This window comes from Haliotis rubra, unplaced genomic scaffold (assembly GCF_003918875.1).
Source record: "Haliotis rubra isolate DU_JTF1 unplaced genomic scaffold, ASM391887v1 Scf915, whole genome shotgun sequence".
Taxonomy (NCBI): Eukaryota; Metazoa; Mollusca; class Gastropoda; order Lepetellida; family Haliotidae; genus Haliotis; species Haliotis rubra.
Window position 1 is genome coordinate 67,520 of NW_025767652.1, and position 18,154 is coordinate 85,673.

The 18,154-nt window shown below is 43.7% G+C and overlaps 1 protein-coding gene across 1 annotated transcript in view; it reads right to left on the reverse strand.

Moving 5' to 3' along the window:
* LOC124264234 (nephrocystin-4-like) overlaps positions 1-18,154 on the reverse strand; it is a 77,226-nt gene that overhangs the window by 30,536 nt on the left and 28,536 nt on the right. Inside the window, 4 exon segments of the mRNA XM_046698970.1 lie at positions 4,672-4,764; positions 5,969-6,157; positions 10,715-10,809; positions 17,515-17,686. Coding sequence (XP_046554926.1) covers positions 4,672-4,764; positions 5,969-6,157; positions 10,715-10,809; positions 17,515-17,686 — 549 coding nt within the window.

Here is an 18,154-nt window from a genome sequence, read left to right on the forward strand (position 1 = left end):
AAAATACAAGTTAAACAAAGGATTGAAGATTCGTAGGCCAAACAGGTTTATAGAAATTATATGGCTAGTGGGGCTTACTCATGTGATTATTAAAGATATAAATACTAGCCAAAAGTATTTCAGGTAATTCGGTACCTGTACCTGAACGGTAATTCAGTTGAAACTACGATGTAAACATCGAGTAAACTGTTTAATTAAAGATATGTGAGGTTTGTGTTTTGTTATCCTTTTAACTTTAGTCTGTAATTTGTACCAGTATCTCCAGATCTCCTGGTATGCAAACACCCATACACTGTGCTTCCTTTATGTAGGAAAAATACTGCTCACATGGACAGGAAATCCCACAGCACATTACATACAGTGTTAAACACACTTCAACAAGACCGGAAGTGGAGGGTAACTGGTCATACTTCTTCACAGCTAGTTACAACAGTATTCGTTCCTTGATCTTATACTGCTGTATCCTGACAAACTAAGTCTTGAATAAACACAGCAATATTCTTGTCCTTACACAGCTTTCCTAGAAGGCAGAGTGCACCTGTGTAGCTACCCTAGGTTAAACAGGTAGCCAACCTGTGACACTGACACCCCACTCCCAGGTATGGGGATAAGACCTAGGTTAAACAGGTAGCCAACCCGTGACACTGACATCCCACTCCCAGGTATGGGGATAAGACCTAGGTTAAACAGGTAGCCAACCCGTGACACTGACACCCCAATCCCAGGTATGGGGATAAGACCTAGGTTAAACAGGTAGCCAACCCGTGACACTGACACCCCACTCCCAGGTATGGGGATAAGACACAGGTAGCCAACCCGTGACACTGACACCCCACTCCCAGGTATGGGGATAAACACAGGTAGCCAACCCGTGACACTGACACCCCACTCCCAGGTATGGGGATAAGACACAGGTAGCCAACCCGTGACACTGACACCCCACTCCCAGGTATGGGGATAAGACCACCAAAGCACAATCCACTGTTATAATTAGTGTTGATGAGTACACAGTGAAAAGTTTAGACATTGCACTCTTGCTCTCATCAAGTAGTGGCAAGAAGAACCCTGGGTTAAACCAGAATCTTAGTTCCCAAATTCATATAGAAGGTTGTTGATATACAATATGAAAAGCCAGGCATGCATTACCCTTCCTTGACCCACTTCTTGACTTATGGAGAATACATCAGACCTTAATCCTTCAGACCATACAGATGATTTCATGGAGGTATTGGAGAGTTGTACTATTCTCCTTAGTTGACCCCGTTATTCCCTTATCATACAGTTGGCTAAATAAGCCATCCAGTCATACCCGACCCATGCCTTCTGAGAATGCACATGTAATAGACACCAGAGAAGCTAAATGATGTTCCACCTGTTCCACTACCAGGAAAGAAACAGAAGGAAGATTGGATCGCTGAGCAACCTGATGAGTCAACCTTATCTGAGCCTGACAGCGAGCCCGAGATCTATTCTATTGAGGTCAAGATGCAGCCTGTTGAACTCACCACAGAATCTTCAGTGACCAGTGTTCTAACAGATGCTGATCCACCGCCTGAAGATGAAGTTCCCAATGGACCAGAAGAATGAGAAGATTCCACTGATACCATGGTTCAGGAGGGGGGAACAGGAGGTGAGCCCACAGCTGATGAAAGTTCCCAACCAGCGATTGAGGAACATGAAGAACATGAGGAACAGAACATCGCCCACGTCGACGTCCCGGGAGAGTTCTACCTACTCCACCGCCTAGATGTTCAGGAAGACGGCATCAGCCTCCATCTTGGCAGACCAGCGGAGAGTATTGTATGAGCCAAGTTCCAACAACATCAGTAGGAGATGACTGGCAACAGCCAGATATTTTTAAGAACTTGGCAGAAGATGGACTCCTACAAAACCTGCCGAAAGATGCCTACAGAGCCATGCTAGATCTTGTGACTGGCTCTATGGACTGACTGTAAATATTGAGACAATATTTTCGTTGGGAGAGGAGAAAATAACAGTGTGTAAATAAACGTGTCATTTTAATGTGTTAAACTTCATTATTATAAAATTAGGTATAAAACTTTATCATTATCAATCTGGCCTGAGTTAACACTAACACTGTTTAACTAATTCACGGGTCAGCTAGTTTGGGGTCTATTGTTAAGGTTAAGTGATCTGTGTCAGGTTCAAGTTCTACATTGGTCTGTTGTCAAGGTTTGTTTGCATTGTTTCATAGCTTCTTGTCATATTTAAAGCTTTCCACTGCCTTTCACCTGTGGCAGTATACACCTTTCTCCTTGAGCACTATCACAGCACAACACCAGCACATTATATGGGGTAAGTTCAGTTAGATCTTTTAGCATTATATGTATAGTAGGGCTATTAGGATTTAGTGTGTTAGATTACATGTTTTAAGGACTAGTGTTTTATTACATTTAGTGTATGTTAGGTATTTGTCTACAAACATATGCATACCTAGTATTTTAGACATATGTATGATGTATTGTGTACAAGTACATTAGTATACTGGTACGAGTTTATATGTAGAGTTATACCACCATGATACTGCAATTTGTATCATGTATATTAGCATGTATCATGTATATGTGTTAGCCATTTTATGATGCTGTAATTTGTATCATGTATATTAGCATGTATCATGTATATGTGTTAGCTATTTTATGATGCTGTAATTTGTATCATGTATATTAGCATGTATCATGTATATGTGTTAGCTATTTTATGATGCTAGCATCATGTATATAGCATGTATCATGTATATGTGTTAGCTATTTTATGATGCTGTAATTTGTATCATGTATATTAGCATGTATCATGTATATATATTAGCTATTTTATGATGCTGTAATTTGTATCATGTATATTAGCATGTATCATGTATATGTGTTAGCTATTTTATGATGCTGTAATTTGTATCATGTATATTAGCATGTATCATGTATATGTGGTAGCTATTTTATGATGCTGTAATTTGTATCATGTATATTAGCATGTATCATGTATATGTAGTAGCTATTTTATGATGCTGTAATTTGTATCATGTATATTAGCATGTATCATGTATATATATTAGCTATTTTATGATGCTGTAATTTGTATCATGTATATTAGCATGTATCATGTATATATATTAGCTATTTTATGATGCTGTAATTAGTATCATGTATATTAGCATGTATCATGTATATGTGTTAGCTATTTTATGATGCTGTAATTTGTATCATGTATATTAGCATGTATCATGTATATGTGTTAGCTATTTTATGATGCTGCAATTTGTATCATGTATATTAGCATGTATCATGTATATGTGTTAGCTATTTTATGATGCTGTAATTTGTATCATGTATATTAGCATGTATCATGTATATGTGGTAGCTATTTTATGATGCTGTAATTTGTATCATGTATATTAGCATGTATCATGTATATGTGTTAGCTATTTTATGATGCTGTAATTTGTATCATGTATATTAGCATGTATCATGTATATGTATTAGCTATTTTATGATGCTGTAATTTGTATCATGTATATTAGCATGTATCATGTATATGTGTTAGCTATTTTATGATGCTGTAATTTGTATCATGTATATTAGCATGTATCATGTATATGTGTTAGCTATTTTATGACTGACTGACTGAGTTTGGTTTTACGCCGCTTTTAGCAATATTCCAGCAATATCACGGCTGGGGACACCAGAAATGGGCTTAACACATTGTGCCCATGTGGGGAATCGAACCCGGGTCTTCGGCGTGACGAGCCAACGCTTTAACCACTAGGCTACCCCACCGCCCCACTATTTTATGATGCTGTAATTTGTATCATGTATATTAGCATGTATCATGTATATGTGTTAGCTATTTTATGATGCTGTAACTTGTATCATGTATATTAGCATGTATCATGTATATGTGTTAGCTATTTTATGATTGGTGTGATACAGTATTGTGCATTATGCGGTTTATTATACAGTTTAGTTTCTATATGCATATTTATGTGTATATTAGGGTCAATAAGATTACTAATTAATGTATACCCTAATGCTGTTTATGATATATATCTGCATATACTAGCAGTATACTTAGGCAATGTTTTGTTTATTTAGGTTCACTGAGAATCATGTTTACACTAGTTGTTGGCTTATTCTGAGGTATTGTTGTTAGAATGTGATGTTTCAAAATATTAGTAATTATAGTTGTCATATATGTGAGTGAGAATCAGAGTACATGTCTTTGCTTAAAGCTGGATGATTGGCAGTTATTAGATTAGTACTGTGGTAGCCATACTGAATGTATATATGTATTGCATATATCAGAGACATGTATTAATTGATGTATATTTTATCATTCAGGGCGTTTTGTTTTAGTTCAGCCAACTGGGGATCTCCATATCCCACACTACCAGTTCCGGAATAAATCCCTGAAAACCGACACAAGTATTCGTCTTCATTGAGCTACCATTTACGGATACCTCTGTTACACACAGGATTCATTGTAACCTGCAATAACATCTTGTTAACTCTTGTTGACACTACCTACCTCTCTGATCTGACACTACCTACCTATCTCATGTGACCTCTGACACTACCTAGCTCTCTGATCTGACACTACCTACCTCTCTGATCTTACACTACCTACCTATCTCATGTGACCTCTGACACTACCTACCTCTCTGAAGTGATCTGTGGGAACCTGTAGAACTGGAATGTGAAAAACACAGAGCCAGCAGATTTTGAGGAACCATTGGGCTGATTGGAAAACCTGCATGAGAAAAAAAATTCATGAACACAACAATACTTTAAAAACAGGAAATCAAATATGGTAACTCATAAACGTATGTGCTTCTTCACAAGGATTGTATTGCATCGTGGGTGAAAATCTGGGAATAAATATGGCCATTTATAGAAGGTTAACAGTCATATGACTTATCCCACTGGGTACCCATTTACTGCTGGGTGAATTCATGAACAAACTCCTTTGCCTAAGGTGCCTTAGGACCACATGTGTCACATATGCTTCCTTGTGGGGCAGGACAGAAGTCCTGGAAACTCTCAGGGTTCAAGCTGCCAAACACAGTCCCCCATCCAAGGACTGTCCACGCCCAACATTGCTTAACTTAACTGACTTGTGACTCTATCACAGGACCACACATCACCACATACACTTAGGGAAACAAAGAAATAAGCACCTCTTCTTCACAGTGTTCCTTTCACTATTATCATATTATATTATGAAATAGTGTCAAGAATTAGCTAAGAATTAGGTAATGACTTCTTATGGACAAGATCATTCTGAACTCAGAACTGAGTTTAGAGCTGCCTAGATTTACCTCCTATGTGAATGTAGAGTGATCTAAACTGGCTAGATTACCTCCTATGTGAATGTAGAGTGATCTAAACTGGCTAGATTACCTCCTATGTGAATGTAGAGTGATCTAAACTGGCTAGATTACCTCCTATGTGAATGTAGAGTGATCTAAACTGGCTAGATTACCTCCTATGTGAATATAGAGTGATCTAAACTGGCTAGATTACCTCCTATGTGAATGTAGAGTGATCTAAACTGGCTAGATTGCTCTATGTAAATGTAGAGTGATCTAAACTTGTTGAACACCTCCATGTGAAGAGTGATCTAAACTGGCTAGATTGCCTCCCATGTGAATATAGAGTGATCTAAACTGGCTAGATTTACTCCTGTGAATATAAATGCCTGTACTGGCTAGATTGCCTACCACCTATAGAGTGATCACTGCTTGAACACCAATGTAGATGCCTGAAAACTGGCTAGATATCTCTCATGTAAACATAGAGGACACTTTGTTGAACACCACCACAATATGAAATGCCTGTACTGGCTAGATATCTCTCATGTAAACATAGAGGACACTTTGTTGAACAACACCACAATATGAAATGCCTGTACATGATTTATTTTTGCAGAATGAGTAAAATGTTTTGTGACTTACTTGGCAAAAGCTAAGAACTGGAAGACAATCTCGTTACATTGCAAAGGATCTGCCAGCTCCTTCGCCACATTGACTGTGACTGTCGAGCCAGGGTCAATAACATCTGGGGGATCGCCATTACGGTCCACGACAGGTGGAAAGCCAGCAGAGTAGAGTCGAGCATAGGCTGATCTGGACAAACCAACTCCCCTGAAGAAGAATGTGTACAGTCATATACGAACATCCTTCAATGTTCAAGATGACAAACAGAAGGGTCCATCTGGTTCCCTGAAGACAGAAGATGGTGTTGTTCTCTGTTGATTGGAGGTCAACTTCACAAAAGGTACAACAAACTGTGCTGGTGCTCCTTTGTCTCCATGACATGTCAGGTACACTATTATCACACTCATGGAGTTACATGAACATAACAGCAACTGCCCTGTTGATGTAAGGGAAATATACAAATGACAAGAGGAAATCAGGGTGTTGACATTTCAGCTATTGATACAATGATACAAGGGGCACTTGACTACTTACCTAACATCTAGACTAGGGCACTTGACTACTTACCTAACATCTAGACTAGGGCACTTGACTACTTACCTAACATCTAGACTGGGGCACTTGATTACTTACCTAACATCTAGACTAGGGCACTTGACTACTTACCTAACATCTAGACTGGGGCACTCACTGACTACTTACCTAACATCTAGACTAGGGCACTTGACTACTTACCTAACATCTAGACTGGGGCACTTGACTACTTACCTAACATCTAGACTGGGGCACTTGACTACTTACCTAACATCTAGACTAGGGCACTTGACTACTTACCTAACATCTAGACTGGGGCACTTGACTACTTACCTAACATCTAGACTAGGGTGCACTTGACTACTTACCTAACATCTAGACTGGGGCACTTGACTACTTACCTAACATCTAGACTGGGGTACTTGTTTACTTACCTAACATCTAGACTGGGGCACTTGACTACTTACCTAACATCTAGACTGGGGCACTTGTTTACTTACCTAACATCTAGACTGGGGCACCTTGATTAGGGCACTTGACTGGGGCTAACTTGACTACTACACCTAACATCTAGACTGGGGCACTTGATTACTTACCTAACATCTAGACTGGGGCACTTGATTACTTACCTAACATCTAGACTGGGGTACTTGTTTACTTACCTAACATCTAGACTGGGGCACTTGATTACTTACCTAACATCTAGACTGGGGTACTTGATTACTTACCTAACATCTAGACTGGGGCACTTGACTACTTACCTAACATCTAGACTGGGGCACTTGACTACTTACCTATCTAGACTGGGGCGCATCTAGACTGGGGCACTTGACTACTTACCTAACATCTAGACTGGGGTACTTGTTTACTTACCTAACATCTAGACTGGGGACGACTACTTACCTAACATCTAGACTGGGAATTGCTTGTTTACTTACCTAACATCTAGACTGGGGCACTTGACTACTTACCTAACATCTAGACTGGGGCACTTGACTACTACTTACCTAACATCTAGACTGGGGCACTTGACTACTTACCTAACATCTAGACTGGGGCACTTGACTACTTACCTAACATCTAGACTGGGGCACTTGACTACTTACCTAACATCTAGACTGGGGCACTTGACTACTTTACCTAACATCTACCTAACATCTAGACTATGGGGCACTTGACTACTTACCTAACATCTAGACTGGGGCACTTGACTACTTACCCTAACATCTAGACTGGGACACTTGATTACTTACCTAACATCTAGACTGGGAGTACTTGTTTACTTACCTAACATCTAGACTGGGGCACTTGATTGCTTTACTTACCTAACATCTAGACTGGGGTACTTGTTTACTTACTTACCTAACATCTACACCTTGACTACTTACACTAACATCTAGACTGGGGTACATTGTTTACTTACCTAACATCTAGACTGGGGCACTTGACTACTTACCTAACATCTAGACTGGGGCACTTGACTACTTACCTAACATCTAGACTGGGGTACTTGTTTACTTACCTAACATCTAGACTAGGACACTTGAATACTTCCCTAACATCTAGACTGGGACACTTGATTACTTTCCTAACATCTAGACTGTAGTACTTGTTTACTTACCTAACATCTAGACTGGGGCACTTGACTACTTACCTAACATCTAGACTGGGGTACTTGTTTACTTACCTAACATCTAGACTGGGGTACTTGTTTACTTACCTAACATCTAGACTGGGGCACTTGACTACTTACCTACATCTAGACTGGGGCACTTGACTCCTTACTTAACATCTAGACTAGGGCACTTGACTACTTACCTAACATCTAGACTGGGGTACTTGACTCCTTACTTAACATCTAGACTGGGACACTTGATTACTTACCTAACATCTAGACTGGGGCACTTGATTACTTACCTAACATCTAGACTGGGGCACTTGTTTACTTACTTAACATCTAGACTAGGGCACTTGACTCCTTACCTAACATCTAGACTGGGGCACTTGATTACTTACCTAACATCTAGACTGGGGCACTTGACTCCTTACTTAACATCTAGACTGGGACACTTGATTACTTACTTAACATCTAGACTAGGGCACTTGACTACTTACCTAACATCTAGACTGGGGCACTTGACTCCTTACTTAACATCTAGACTAGGGCACTTGACTACTTACCTAACATCTAGACTGGGGTACTTGTTTACTTACCTAACATCTAGACTGGGGCACTTGATTACTTACCTAACATCTAGACTGGGGCACTTGACTACTTACCTAACATCTAGACTGGGACACTTGACTACTTACCTAACATCTAGACTAGGGCACTTGACTACTTACCTAACATCAAGACTGGGGCACTTGACTACTTACCTAACATCTAGACTGGGGTACTTGTTTACTTACCTAACATCTAGACTGGGGCACTTGATTACTTACCTAACATCAAGACTGGGGCACTTGATTACTTACCTAACATCTAGACTAGGGCACCTTACCTAACATCTAGACTGGGTACTTGACTACTTACCTAACATCTAGACTAGGGCGCCTTGACTTACCTAACATCTAGACTGGGGTACTTGTTTACTTACCTAACATCTAGACTGGGGCACTTGATTACTTGACTACATCTAGACTGGGGTAACACTTACCTAGACTAGGGCACTTGACTACTTACCTAACATCTAGACTGGGGCACTTGACTACTTACTTAACATCTAGACTGGGGGTACTTGACTACTTACCTAACATCTAGACTGGGTACTTGTTTACTTGCCTAACATCTAGACTGGGGCATGATACTTACCTAACATCTAGACTGGGGTACTTGTTTACTTACCTAACATCTAGACTGGGGCACTTGATTACTTACCTAACATCTAGACTGGGGCACTTGACTACTTACCTAACATCTAGACTGGGGCACTTGATTACTTACTTAACATCTAGACTTGGGTACTTGTTTGCTTTACTTAACATCTAGACTGGGGCACTTGATTACTTACCTAACATCTAGACTGGGGCACTTGACTACTTACTTACCTAACATCTAGACTGGGGCACTTGACTACTTACTTAACATCTAGACTGGGGCACTTGACTACTTACCTAACATCTAGACTGGGGCACTTGATTACTTACCTAACATCTAGACTGGGACACTTGACTACTTACCTAACATCTAGACTGGGACACTTGATTAGTTACCTAACATCTAGACTAGGGCACTTGACTACTTACCTAACATCTAGACTGGGGCACTTGACTCCTTACTTAACATCTAGACTAGGACACCTGAATACTTACCTAACATCTAGACTGGGACACTTGATTACTTACCTAACATCTTGACTAGGGTACTTGTTTACTTACCTAACATCTAGACTGGGGCACTTGACTACTTACCTAACATCTAGACTGGGGCACTTGACTACTTACCTAACATCAAGTGGGGCACTTGACTACTTACCTAACATCTAGACTAGGGCACTTGACTACTTACCTAACATCTAGACTGGGGCACTTGACTACTTACCTAACATCAAGACTGGGGCACTTGACTACTTACCTAACATCTAGACTAGGGTACTTGACTACTTACCTAACATCTAGACTGGGGCACTTGACTACTTACCCTAACATCTAGACTGAGGCACTTGACTACTTACCTAACATCAAGACTGGGGCACTTGACTACTTTACCCTAACATCTAGACTAGGGTACTTTTGACTACTTCACCTAACATCTAGACTGGGGCACTTGACTACTTACCTAACATCAAGACTGGGGCACTTGACTACTTACCCAACATCTAGACTAGGGTACTTACTACTTAACATCCAACTATCTAGACTAGGGCACTTGACTACTTACCTAACATCTCAACTGGGGCACTTGACTACTTACCTAACATCAAGACTGGGGCACTTGACTACTTACCTAACATCTAGACTAGGGTACTTGACTACTTACCTAACATCTAGACTGGGGCACTTGACTACTTACCTAACATCTAGACTGGGGTACTTGTTTACTTACCTAACATCTAGACTGGGGCACTTGACTACTTACCTAACATCTAGACTGGGGCACTTGACTACTTACCTAACATCTCGACTAAGGCACTTGATTACTTACACTAATGGCTTGGGCACCTGTTTACCCACACCAATATTTGGGCATGTCTAACAAACTTGAGGCTCGGGCATATGTCTACTAACCCTCTAGGCTGGGGTCCCTGGGCCATGACTGGAGCGTGAACTGGGGTGAATGGTAGCTCGTGGAGGTCAGGTGCAGTGAAGCGTACGGAGCCAGGCTGAAAAAGGTATCAGACAACATGTACACACAACAGTCATCCTGGAGAATTAGTAAAATCTAAATATTTTTTATATTTGTATACTTATCCTGCACTACTTACTTCCTGCACTTATTGCTTACGGCTCGAAAAGCGTGGCTTGCCAGACGATGTCAAAAAGACGTAGAACTGCAATCACTTCCTGGTCTCGGCTGCTTACTCGTCTGCGCATGCGTCACCGGAAGGTGACGTCAGCCACCTCAGATTATTGCTTAGAAATCCCACAGATAGCAAAACTAAGCGGGGAGGTAGCTGATAGCACAGGGTGGGCCCTTATCATAAGTAGTGCAGGATAAGTATACAAATATAAAAATATTTAGATTTTACTAAATTTTTTACTAATCCTGCACTACTTACTTCCTGCACTTTATCCGACAGGCTGGAAGGTGGGCGTGTCATCTGAGGGATCGCCTTTGCTTACGTAATAGCAGCCAGCTCAATCCCTAATCCCGTTTCGAAAGCGTTGATAACGCTTCATAACAGAGAGCTTAATTAGCGAAAGTGACGATCAGGTAGCGGTAATTCGCAAATAAGACTGCATCTTAAATGAAAAGAACCCACTAATTTTAAAGCTGGCGGCTTAAGGAATGCAGCAAAAGCATGGACTTGAAAAACAAGGATAACTCCTTAACTGACATACCTAGTTGTTTTGTGAAGAAAACAACTCATTCCCCACATGGTGGTCCGTGGAAGGAAACACAAGGCAGGAGGGTCACTTTCTTCGGGAATGGCGAAGTTGCTGAGCAGCCACCAATGGTCCGAAGCTGTGGACATCATTAACGCCCTTGACAGCCATGTCACGCAAGTAATGACTGGCAAACACTGTGTCCGACCGCCAAAACAACCTTGCATAATGGATGACACAGAGCAATTACTGTGAAGTGCCATAGTCGAAGCAAGTGCTCGAATCTCGTGGGGATGAGAGGACGTGGGAGGGTCCAGCCCAGCCGCTTTATACGCCTGAAGAATGGTTGTTCTTAACCATAAGGCAATAGTGTTTTGCTGACATCTGACTGCGACGCCCGGGACAGTGGAAGAAATAACCGTTTCCTTGTACCACGAACGCCTTTGGTGCGATCAATGTAAGTTTTGAGCGCATCGAATCGACATAACAGTAATTCCGCGATCGCCTTCAGAGCCAACAATAGATGATAATGGCGGATGGAAAACTGGAGATCAGGTTGACCTGGTAGTTGGTTTTTAGCGATGAAATCCCAACACAGACCTAAGTGCACAGAACCATGACGATGACGTTCAAACTTGATCCTAGTCACGTCAAGGGCGTGAACCTCACTCACTCTAGCCGCAGTTGCTAATGACAACAGAAATGCCGTCTTCCTGGATAAATCAGCGAGGGAAGCGTTATCAAGAGGTTCATAAGGTGCACCACGGAGATGGTCTAAAACAGTGTTGAGATTCCATGCCGGCGGACTTCAACTTCTGGTCTTCAAGTCGGAATGAGCGAAGCATGGCCTGTAATTCTGGGATTTTGGAAATCCTTCTGTCAGTGGGAATCGCTAAAACAGAGCTAATTGCCGCAAACACGCGGCAATGGTGCCTCCCTTCAGACGCCTGGACGCTCGGAGATAAAGTAAGAAATCTGCTATGAACTGAGGAGACACAGTCAGCGGATCCTGCTTCTTGGTAACACAAAACGCTCAAACGACTGCCACTTGTCGCCATACAAATGTCTAGTAGAAGTTCTGTGCGCCGTCGAATGGCTTTGGCTGCTCTAGCCGAAAACTCTTAGCACTCAGTGCTTTCTGCAAATGGTCCATGCAGATTGAATCGGGTCTGGAGCCGGATGCGGAAGACGGCTGTGAGGGTGCACGAACGCTCCTCCACGGGTAGAGGGACGGATCTCCTACCACTAGACTTTGTAGAACGGAAACCAGTTCCTGGCTGGCCACCAAGGCGCACACCAAAATTAGTCGAAGCAAGTTGTCTCCTTGACTTTTGGCGAACTTTGGGTAATAGAACTGGTGGCGGAACGCGATATGCCGCGGAAGTCCCTCCCATGATAGGTTGAGAGCATCCACCGCCCAAGCCGCTGGATCTGGGATTGGGGACACATACACTGGCAGTTGATGGTTTTGGCTGGTGGCAAACAGATCTGTGTTTGGAGAACCCAGTGCGGACTTAAGAGAGTGAAGGCCTCCCTTGTGTAGCATCCACTCGTGGGGAGCAACTCTGTCGGTCTCGAGAGAGCATCTGCTAGTATATTGCGCACCAGGAATATGCCGAACTCTCAACAGAATGTGGAGATCGCCGACCAGTTGAAAGAGCCGAAAGGTCTGATCGAGGAGAAGATGTGAGTGTGTTGACTCCTTGCCTTCGTGATGTACCATACCACCGCGGGTGTTGTCTGTAGCCACTAGAAGACAAGTTCCTCGTAGTCGATGTGCCCAATGATGAATAGCAGGATCACGGCCTCCAACTCCAGACTGTTTATATGCCAGTTGATGTGTTGACCCGACCACAGGCCGGAGGCTGTCTGGTCGCGGTAAGTGAGTGCCCCAACCCTGCAGGGGCGCCCACGAACAGTTGGCAATCCGGAGGCTGCTCTGTCAAAGAGACTCCTCCTAAGACGCTCAATGGGTGAGTCCACCAAAGAAGATAGCGATGTAACTGAGGTGGAAGGCAAAACCGTTGATGAACGTCTGCCCGATTTAATGTATGGTTGAAGAAAACGCTGCAGAGGACGGTTGAAGACGCCCTCTGCTGGTAAGATCCTGCGCCGACGCCAACAATCCCAGAAGTGACTGCCACTCTCTGAGGGACAGAGGTTGGGAGAGCGCACGCGGAATCAGAGACTGAATCTTGTCCCACCTGTCCAGGGAATCTGAACTAGGTTCTTGTCCGCCTGGAAATGGCCTCCCGATGAACGTCAGAGTGTGAGTCGACAAGCCCGATTTGTCCAAGTTGACCAGCCACCCTAGTTGGCGCAACAGACTTAAGGGTGAAACCCGTTGTTGTATAAGAAGTAGACGGTCTAACAGGTGCATAAGGCAATCGTCCAGGTACGGGTCGAAATTGATGCCCCTCAAATGCAGATACCGGAAATAGGAGTTGTGATATGTGTGAACAACCACGGGCCGCTTGAAATTCCAAATGGGAGGACAGCCCATTGGAAATGTTGATTGTTGAAAATAAAGCGCAGGTACTTCCTGTCGCTGGGGCGTATTGGAACATGGAGGTATGCATCCTGTAGGTCCAGGCTGATGAGGAAGTCGCTGACGATACCATAGATTTGAGGTATTCGAGGGACGCCATTCGAAGTGCGGAGGACGCTCCAGGAAAGTCTCGCTGAAATAGGACAGATTGTGAATCATCCTCATTTTCGCGGACCCTTTCTTTGGCACTAAGAATATTGGAGAATAAAACCCTGGTGTTATGATGGGATACGGAGGAGTTCGATGGCTCTTTCTCCAACAAAATCGCTATGTTCTCCGCTAGAAGGTTGTGTTGAACCTGAGAGTGATTGTGCCTGAGCGGAACATTGTCAGAGGTGGATCGGAGAGAGAGGGGAGCCAAAACCCTGCCTCAATATATCGGGTGACGATGGATCCTCTAGGATGGACCAATTTTCCCAAAAGATCCCTATTCTCCCACCTACCGGGTGTAGGATAAACTGGGACGACTGGAGGTGGAGTGTCCAGTCGCATGCGGTCCCTCACTTCACTTGCCCCACGCCTCGTCGCTCTGGCGGAGCACGGGCGACGCTGATATCCACCCCTGTCTGATCTAGGCTTGGCACCACGCCCCCGCCATGAGACGGCGCTGAGTTTCTGGCACGCTTGAACAGACGGTCGCCGAGGCTGGTAGGTGTTGGATGACGTGGAGGCAGGACGTTGTCCCTTTGAAACGCTTTCAAGGCAGTCTCCCCTTTGGCAAAATCACACACCTGCCGATAAACATCATGAATGGCATCGCTAAACAGTGACGACGATGACCAGGGTTGGTGGAATAATTTCCGCTGAAATTCAATCCCATGAAGAAAAGGAGAGGAAGCCTTGCCGACGGATTACGCACGCTGTTGGCAAGTTTACCTCCAGGTGTTCACGCAGGTCAGTGATCACTTTACCCCGCCATAGCATCATAGTTGTGAGATGATCCAGTCGATCCGGATTTATTTCCTTAAGATCCTGAGTGATGGCATCAGTCGCTGACGCCAATGCCGATATAGGGCGGAGCATACGCTTAAGCTCTAAGTCCAAAGCCACACCCTTGTATCCTGAACTTTATAGGAGGACACAGAGGAAGAACCTGTCACACGCTTCATTTCCTCATCCACCTTAGTCACTGTCTGGGCAAAGTCCAAGCCATGAATAGGATAGTCATCACGCGACGCACTCTAGGCTTTAATAGTTGGGTTGAGAGACATCCCCGCAAATCTTCATCAAGGGTAGAGAGAATCTCTCTGACCGCCTTCATGTGCTGGTAACATTAAGGAAGGCGAAGTCCCAAATAGTAAGTGACTTTGCAACATCAGGGCCTGGTGAAGGGACTGAGGCTATTAAACGATCAGCAATCCAGTCAAACACGGATCAAAGCCAAGGTGATTAGAGCCCGCGGTCTTCCTCATAGTCTGGGGCAAAGTCCCTCTCAGAGGACGGTGAACTAAACGGCAAGGGGAACGGTTACGCGCAGACGACGCCTTAGCAGAAGACGCCTTTACTACGCAGGTCTCGACCTATGTTCGCCTCGCCGAAGACGCGGACGCAACGGGAGACGCGTTGGCGAGGGCACAGGAGCAGACAAAGTTGACAGGATAGGCACCGATGCTGGAGGAGGCAGAGGTGCCGAATCGCCGGAGGTGGCAAGGTGGCAAAGGCGCTGGAGGCCAGAGGGGAGAGGCCGATGTAGCTGGTGGCATAAACGCATAGGCGCTGATGTACCGGCTTGACCTGATAGTAAAGTCAAGAGAGTGCTGAGCGTGGATACATCAAACTGCTGGTGGCCGATGGCGCTTGCATCATAGACGCCTGAGGCATTGGAAACCCCGTATGTGGTTGATACGCATAAGGCCTGCCCCGGAACACTGGCTGGGGTGTCTGATAACGGGCGAAACTGCTGGCCCATCGGGTCGCTGTGGGAGATGACATCGCAACAGCGAGGAGGTGAGAGGAGTGCCTGCTACCGGCGCCAGGCCGCCGATCCAAGCGCCAACAAAGCTGCAAGCACCGGAGAAGCTACCAAAGGGCGCCAAACGCTGTAACACCCGTGACATAAGCGCTAAGACATAATCTGAATGCTGGTGACAGGCGACTCGCTGACACAGTTGACGCCGCAACACTTGATGTAGACGAGTGGTCGCCAAGACCAGTGTCAAGTAGTAGACATACTCTTCCGCCTCTGTTGTCCCAGGCGCTTCTTAACAACCTGTAGATAAACGGAGAAACTCTTGGGTGATAGCACAGCAGCTGGCACATTTATGGCCAGGGTACATTGAGTAGTACATTCAAACATCGGGATGAGGGTCTTTACGAGACTTCCCACCCTACAATGTATACAACTGGCGCTGTACATAGATCTGCAATGAAGCAGAAAACCCAGTAAACGCATTACAAAGTAATGAATATAACAGCAAAGTTGAGAACAAAAGTCTCAAAATAACTGAAAGTTTAAGAGACCATAATACAGGCACAATAAATATACCACTATTATATGGTATAGTATATAAGCCTGAACCAAATGAAACACAACGACGCATCAAATAATGCAAAGTGTTTTAATGGCGAAGTGAAAGTGTGATGACGGACCCGTATAAACGAACGACATCACTACACAGAACTACTGAATGACAAAAAGAAAGTGAAAGATAATACCTACACTTCTCGTAGAGGTACAAAACAAAATACACACAAAGTCAGTCTTTATTAATGCTTCACAAAATATAACCCGTGAGGATACAAGTTGAGCTGGCAAACAACACGCCTAACGAGGCGCGTAAAAGCAATAATCTGAGGTGGCTGACGCCACCTTCCGGTGACGCATGCGCAGACGAGTAAGCAGCCGAGACCAGGAAGTGATTGCAGTTCTACGTCTTTTTGACATCGTCTGGCAAGCCACGCTTTTCGAGCCGTGAAGCAATAAGTGCAGGAAGTAAGTAGTGCAGGTATTAGTTAAAAATTTAATTTTTATGATAAAATTATTATTTTTATACTTATCCTGACTCCTGATTATTGCTTATCTCCCTTCTCCTTCTACGGTCAAGTGGAAACCTTGAATCCTATTCAAATTCACTGAAGCGTCTGTACAATCACTCACCCTGAGTTACCTTCCTTGTTCCCGCCAAAACTGGTCCAACGTGACTCGAGACTAGCTCTTATCACTCTCTCCTTCACCGCCCTCACTGACGGACCAGTTTTGGTGGGAACAAGGGAGGTAACTCAGGGTGAGTGATTGTACGGACGCTTCAGTGAATTTGAATAGGATTCAAGGTTTCCACTTGACCGTTGAAGGAGAAGGGAGATAAGCAATAATCAGGAGTCAGGATAAGAAAAAATAGCCATTTACAAATTTCAAATTTCAAATGAACAACTAACTTGTTGACTGACTCTGATGTTGTCTAGACAGGACAGCTGACTGATATATGCAGTTCTAGAAGACCGTAACTTGCCTCTCAGATAGCATGTTTTTTGTAATGAAAAAGAATGAACTTACGTCTGTCATCTGCATGATGTTAGTAGGGTACATGGGCATTCCGTATATTGACCCAGGACCCAGGGCCATGTTGGAGTACACAGCGCCCATACCAGGGGGCTGGGCATGGGAGTACCCTGCCTGCTGGGGTAGGATCTGAGGCTGGGGCTGGAAGGAGATATGTGTCTGGTCCCTGCAGAATACAGAGGATGAGGGCAATAAGTACATAGAAGACCTGTATATGACATTGGGTACACAGAGCACCAGTATATAGGCAACAATATATGACACCAAGGTGTTAACCCCCTTGTATCTACTTCACAAATCATATTCAAATTATTTTTACTTCTTCAATAATGTAATAGAGAAGACTTTTGTTCCTCTCTGTGCAATAATGTCCACAATCAGTAAAGCAAACACACTGAGAATGGTCAGAAACAAAGAAACACTTGAGTCAGGTTGCAATAGTTAACACAATCGGGGAATACACTCAGCAGTGACAGACACACAATCCACAATCTGGGGATACACTCAGCAGTGACAGACACACAATCCACAATCTGGGGATACACTCAGCAGTGACAGACACACAATCCACAATCTGGGGATACACTCAGCAGTGACAGACACACAATCAACAATCTGGGAATACACTCAGCAG